The sequence below is a fragment of the Giraffa tippelskirchi genome, chromosome 2, assembly GCF_054371585.1.
Source record: "Giraffa tippelskirchi isolate mGirTip1 chromosome 2, T2T-mGirTip1v1.2.pri, whole genome shotgun sequence".
NCBI lineage: Eukaryota > Metazoa > Chordata > Mammalia > Artiodactyla > Giraffidae > Giraffa > Giraffa tippelskirchi.
Genome location: NC_137276.1, coordinates 219,878,286 through 219,885,202, shown reverse-complemented (window position 1 = coordinate 219,885,202; position 6,917 = coordinate 219,878,286). Strand labels below are relative to the sequence as shown.

General features: G+C 41.2%; 1 protein-coding gene across 3 annotated transcripts in view; it reads left to right on the top strand.

The window, feature by feature from the left end:
* Positions 1–1,047: 1,047 nt before the first annotated feature.
* The window catches only part of CYYR1 (cysteine and tyrosine rich 1), a 118,703-nt gene continuing 112,833 nt past the window's right edge, over positions 1,048–6,917 (top strand). For all 3 annotated transcript variants that reach the window (XM_081557758.1, XM_081557765.1, XM_081557773.1), the window contains exon 1: positions 1,048–1,432. In XM_081557758.1, the coding sequence (XP_081413884.1) occupies positions 1,052–1,432 (381 nt within the window). In that variant the 5' untranslated portion in view covers positions 1,048–1,051. The remainder of the gene's footprint in view (positions 1,433–6,917) is intronic.

The following is a 6,917-nucleotide window of genomic DNA, read 5'->3' as shown; positions in this document are numbered from 1 at the left end:
TGTATATCTCTATTTTTGAAATCTCCATTCTGATCCATTGAACCTGTCTATTTTAGTGTTGATCAAAACTGTTTCAGTTACTGTGATGTTATATTTATTATGTATTGAGGCTTATTCCATTCATCACTTTTTTTTTTAATAGATAGCCTTACTTGGTTATTTTCTAAATAGACTATAATTAGACTGTTTTGATGGAGAAGGTAATGGCAACCCACTCCAGTACTCTTGCCTGGAAAATCCCATGGACGGAGAAGCCTGGTAGGCTGCAGTCCATGGGGTCGCTAGGAGTCGGACACGACTGAGCAACTTCATTTTCACTTTTCACTTTCATGCATTGGAGAGGAAATGGAAACCCACTCCAGTGTTCTTTCCTGGAGAATCCCAGGGATGGGGGAGCCTGGTGGGCTGCCGTCTATGGGGTCGCACAGAGTTGGACACGACTGAAGTGACTTAGCAGCAGCAGCAGTTAAGAGCTTTATAGGTGACTGTCTTTGACTTTCCACATATAAAAGCAATTCATTTGCAAATGATAATTTTCCTTCCAATTTTTATGATTTTTTCCTCTTTCTCTTATCTAATTGCATAGGCCAGTAACTCCAGAACAGTATCAAATAATAGTGATGACAGTATGCAATCTTGTTTTGTTTTCTCTGACTTTACTGGAAATATTTTAACAAATAACAAAAGCTTTACCAGCTTTCAGCAGGAAAAAACCATACACTGTTTCTGTACTTTCCAGTTCTCCTAGGTTTTCCTCGTTGGCTTTCTTCGTCTAACATCTTCAACATTGGAAACTCCGTCCATTTGTGTAAAGACAAATTACAAAGTTTTGGGAGCATCCATTACTCCAAAGGAAAAACTGTAGAGTGGAGGGCAGGGCGATAAAATAGCTTGTTGAACTTCATGCCGATAGTCAGAGCAAAAGGTTAGAAAAAGTTCCTTTAGGACAGGGCCAAGCTCTGAGAGTCACCCTATAGAAGGAAGAACTGGAGCGTGGGGAGGAGTCGGGGCCACTCCCGCCCCCAGCCTCGCGTAGGTGCCACCCGCGGAGATGAAATGTGAGCCCGGGTGGCCGAGGACGCTGGATCCGCTGCTCAGCCTGCCGCCAGACCGCCCCGGGGACAGACAAAGAGACCTCGGCCACAGCGCGGCCGCCTGGGCTCCCCACGAAGGCTCCCAGCGCGATGGCCGCGTCACCGCGCCACCCCGTTTACCAGAGCGCTGCCCGCTCCATCTGATCGCCCTCCGGCGCCCCCATCCCCTCCCGGTGCTGGGCTCGCCCTTGGCTCCCAGCCTTCTCTACAGATCGGTTCTGTTAGTCCTTCTGTCCTGGCGCGCCACCTCCGGCCACCGGCTTGGATGGACGCGCGGAGGGTGCCCGGGTGTCCAAGGGTCTTGCTTCCGAAGTTGGTCCTGCTCTTTGTCTGCGCAGGTCGGTGACCTAGGGCGGCGGGAGCGGGGGGACTGGGGCTCCGGGCGGCGCAGGGGTCACAGTCCGGGCAGCGCGGGTTGAGCAGGACGCGGTGGGAGGTCAGGCTGGGTGGTCCTCGCCGGCGGGTGAGAATCCCGCGCGCGCCCGCCCGGGGCTCGACCTCCACGCGGTTCTGTCTTGTCCCTTGCCTTCCACGTGTCCTTTTCTCTCTCTCTCTCTTTGCCTTTCTCTCCACGGAACAACTATTAATAACCCCAACCCCACATTTAAGGGATTTTCTTTTTATTTTCTGGATAGGATGAGAGTGGAGACTGAGCGGTGGAAGGAAAGCATTTTTTTTTTCCTTTAAGCACCTGAAGTTCAGAGATATCACTAAGATTTTCAGATAAACTGGCCACTTTTCAGTAAAGGCTACCAATGCCTTATTCCACCTCCACATGCTGAATATTCCAGATTTTTCCTTTCAGAAACCAACCCCAAAAATCCATAGACTGGTGTTTTCATTCTTTAGAAGATGATTCTCAAGTGTGGTGGACAGGGCAACTGGAAGCTTTGAGTTGAAATATACGGTTTTCAAGAGGCATAAATTCATCCAGCGTCTAATTTATTTTTGCTGAGCTTGTTAAGCCCTTGTTTATAGATGAAGAGTATCTCATTTCCCTCATCCTAATTTTTCTTGGCTAGAATTGCTAGCTAATATTTGATGTAACAAAGCGGTTTTCTTGTTTTGTGACTGATGTGAAGCCCAAAATGGTCTTTCTTTAGTTATTCAAGTATAAAGTTAATTGCACATGCAGTTTTCCATCTGCTTCATATTTTTAAAAAACAGGATAAAAGCAGAGTTTTTGTAAAAGTTTTCATGTCTCTGACTCCCTATAATAAAAGCCACAGGCTTACCTATGACCTTGCAATACTAAATTTATATATAGTACCGTGATTTACCTTTTGATATTTGCAAAAATAATGGCACCTGAAATGAAGATGGTCTTCAGTATTCTTACATGAACATCAGCAGAATTGAATTTCTCATTCAACCTTGGCAGAAATGAGTCATGATAACTCCTATAGAAATTTACACTCTGTTTTTTAAAATGTAAATCATTGACCATCTATGACTTATTTCAAAGTTATTTTGTTGTAGGGAAAATGCTGACCCTCAAATACAAAATGCATAAAATAGGGAAAGTACTTTCTATTTAATGAGAGTCCACATCGTGATGTGTTTCCAGCACTTACTTCTTTTACTTAAGTCCTATAAAGTTTGCAGAATTTGAGAGTCTAACAGAATCAATTGCATTAATATCCATTTTATATTAAAATCTTTTCATTAGGTAATTCAGAGCTGTGATAATTCTTTCCACTTCCACTCTTTACCAAAAGAAAACAAAAATGAGAAAATAGAATACAGCAAGTGAAATTTTAATACCTTCATTCATCTTCAACCACATCATTGAACAACTTTTTCTTGTTCTTTTGTCTATTTTATTCTCTTTGGTGAGCTAAAAGCTTCTGATTTTCCTTCCCTTCTTCCTGTTCCCCCAATGTTAAGTGCACCCCCCACCCTACCACCCCCAGGCGTCAGGGAACCCAAGCAGCTGGCCAGCAGGGAGCTTGATCAGTGTAGAAGTTTTTACACCATTCATTCCTTCTCTCCATCTGCATCCCTCCTCAGTACATTACAAAGTCATAACTCACCAGTGCTAGGTCAGCTTATCACCTTTGATAAGAAATGATTAGCTAATGCACTTCTGGTATTAATTCCTGAGCTCTTTATTTCAGAGGCTTCTTTATGCTTGCAGCATTTACTCAACTTCTTTTTATTGAGTGAGGTATGTTGAGTGATGCCTAAGACAGAGGTCATACTTTGAGTCTTGTCTGGAAGATAAACTGTGCCCGTTACTCTAAGTTATAAAAAGCTGTATTATGGAAGAGAGACAACGGTGTACTTTAGGTATTCAAAGGAGGAGACTTTACTGCTGATTTAGGAGTATATGCTCTGTGAAAATGATGTCTGTTTCATTTAGCATAATATTCTCAGAGACTAACACAATGCCTGGCCCATAAGAGGAGCGCAGTAAATATTTTCTCGAGAATTTGAATTGAGGAGGGTTTTTAGGACCTAAACCTTTGAAGTATAGGGAAGCCTTGGACATAAGATGAAGTAGGACAGTGTGTGAACAAAGGCAGAAATCATGAGAAGTGTAAAAACAGACCATACAGTTGGGTTGGAACTGAGATAAGGCTGGAAGTGAGGATTGGGATGAGATGGGGGAACACTACAGAAATAGAATTAATACAGAAATGAAGTGCAGTGAAGTCGTTCAGTCATGTCCGACTCTTTGTGACCCCATGGATTACAGCCTACCAGGCTCCTGCGTCCATGTCATTTTCCAGGCAAGAATACTGGAGCTGGTTGCTATTTCCTTCTCCAGGAGATCTTCCCAACCTGGGGATTGAACCCAGGTCTCCCATATTGCAGGCAGACACTTGACCATCTGAGTCACCAGGGAAGTCCAGAATTAATCCAGACACCTTTTTAAATGAATTGCCAGCTTTAACGGGACAAAAACCTGTCAGTGCACTGTCCGTGTGTGTGTGTGTGTGTGTGTGTGTGTGCACGCACACGCGCACATACTCAGTCATGTCCACCTCTTTGCGACTCCATGGACTGTAGCCCGCCATGCTCCACTGTCCGTAGAGTTTTCCAGATAAGAAAACTGGAATGGGTTGCCATTTCCTTCTCCAGGGGATCTTCCTGACTCAGGAATCAGACCCATGTCTCTTAAGTCTCTGACATTGGCAGGCGGATTCTTTACCGCTGAGCCACCTGGGAAGCAGTCCAAAACCTGAATTATTTTCCCCAAAGAAAATATATTAAATACAGGATCCATTTGTTAGCGAAATAAAAGCAAGGTTTCTATACCTGAAGCATTGTGTTTGACTTCGGAGTCACTTTTGGAAAGAAATCCACCGGAGTGTTTATATTATTATCTAACTCCCATTGCAGGCTACAAAGACAGGATTTGGCCAAGGTTTTAACCTTCCTGGCCTGTGCCAGTGATTTCTGTCCCCACCCTTTCCTTCCTTTTTGATCCTTAGTTGTAGATTACAAGAGCCAATTCTGAGCAAGTGCTTGGAGCCAGATGCTTTCCTGTTCTACACATTCCTTGAGAAGGGAGTGGGGAAGCTTCTTTCAGGTTCTGCCTTTAAAGTCACTGAAAAAAATTGGAACTGGCTAATTTTCAAGAATATTAACTTGAATATTAGTAGTAATATTATTTATCTTCTGAGGGCCATTGGGATGTTCTATGCTCTTCCAAGTGAGAAGTTGTCTCCGTATTGTCCAAACTGTGATCTTTATAGGATTATTTTCAAATGAACCAGAGAAAACAACTAACATCTCAGAAGAAGTTTGAGGTGTGATTGACATCCAGGTTTGGGAATGTTGTGATTGTGAGTGTATTTGTCATGCTATTAAATCTTCCCTTTTCAGTTATTTCAGATCCCTGGGTCAGGAGGATCCCCTGGAGAAGGAAATGGCATTCCATTCCAGTATTCTTGCCTAGAGAATTCCATGGACAGGGGAGCCTTGCAGGCTACAGTCCATGGGGTCACAAAGAGTCAGACACAACTGAGCGATTAACACACACTTTCAGTTGTTTAATTCTGGGAAGCAGACAAAAGTGCTGGAAAATGCCATAAAAATAATGAACAGTGTGTGACAGGATCTAGATATTTGCTGCAGGTATAATCCAACTTCTTGGCTACAAGACTTGGGGCTTGGCTTCCTGAAACATTGGCTCAAAATATTTTGATAACACTGTGTCCTTATAATAATAGTAATTGAATCTTTGATAATCATGGAGAGCTTAATAAGATGTCACTGTCTTGGGCGTGGTTCAAAAAGGATCCCGTGAAGCTACTAAAACATTACTTGTCCTGCTCCACCAGAGTAAGGTGGGGTGTCAGCTCTCCCACTATCTGAATGGCTTTTAAGTGCACAAAGCAGAATATCCCAGCTAAGTGCTTAAGATAACTGAGCAGTCTAAATATTTGAATTAAACAGTACTAAAAATGAGAGCTATAGAAATTCCCTGGGAAAATGGTAAAATAAATTGCAAAAGGCATACACAGCATGTTAATGCAAAAAGCATTAATGTCAATAAATCATTAGATCATGTTTCTGTCTTCAAAATTTTAAAGTGGATTAAAGTAGAGTTACTGAATCTTACAAAAGTAATTATTTTCCCCTTTCATGCCTTCTTACCACATCCTTGAAGAAAACATTAAGGTGTTTTTTCATTTATGAAGTAGAAATAAAATTGAGGGAAAGAAAATATGAACTTTTCACTTGTTCCACAAAGGTCATGCATTATTGATAGAGGTGAATGAACTTTGCTAGTTTTTGATCACATCAATTTGTAAAGAATCATTTTGTCAGGGAGGTGATTTAAAAGCCAAATCTATATTTCCTCTATAGACAAATCAATCGCATGGACCTGCAGGCATAAATATAACATTTGAACTTTTATATTATGACTTTGACAGGAAAACAAAAGTCTTATATAATTTTGATAAGAATTATTGCCTTCAGAGATTGAGTTGGAAATGACCTGTTTTGTGATTCTTGAATGTGTAACTCTAATTATCAGACTATACTTACACCTGTTTTCTTACATGTACCTGAAACTCACATATCAGTTATAATTTATACCACTGATTATAACTGATTGTAACTAAAAGATAGAACTTCCCAGGTGGTGCTAGTGGTTAAGAACCCACTTGGCCAATGCAGGAGACATAAGAGACTCAGTTTTGATCCCTGGGTCGGGAGATCCCCTGGAGAAGGAAATGGCAACCCACTCCAATATTCTTGCCTGAAGAATCCCATGGGCAGAGAAGCCTGATGGGCTACTGGAGTTGGACGTGACTGAAGTGACTTAGCACACACATAACTAAAAGACAGCCTTCACTTGTTAAACATAAATCATTTAGATGAAATAAAGAATTTTTTTTTACAGGTAGGGTAACTTTTGGTATAATGTTTGGTATAATTTTCCTTGCCAAAAACATGGAAAAAAGACAATAATTTGGTTTTATCAACTCCTGTATGTCCTTTTTAATCAGAAAATACTTACCCCCTTCACATAGCACTGTTTCGTAGCTTATTAATTCTTAAATCTGACATTAAATAAACTCTTAATTATTCACCAGTTAATTATCTATAGGAACTTTTCCCCACAGCTGACTCTAAATGGATTGACAGGCTATGCAGACTCATATGTGTTACCTTATGTATGCACACTGTAATTATGAAGACAAAAATGGTAGAGAAAAGCATATAATGCACTGTCATGAAAAACATCCATTATTTTAAAATGATTTCCAGTTGTTATTATTCATGTCAACACTTTCCATCAAATATATTTAGGATTAACACTCTGAAGTCAAAAGACTATCATTTATTGTAAGAACTTTGTTGACA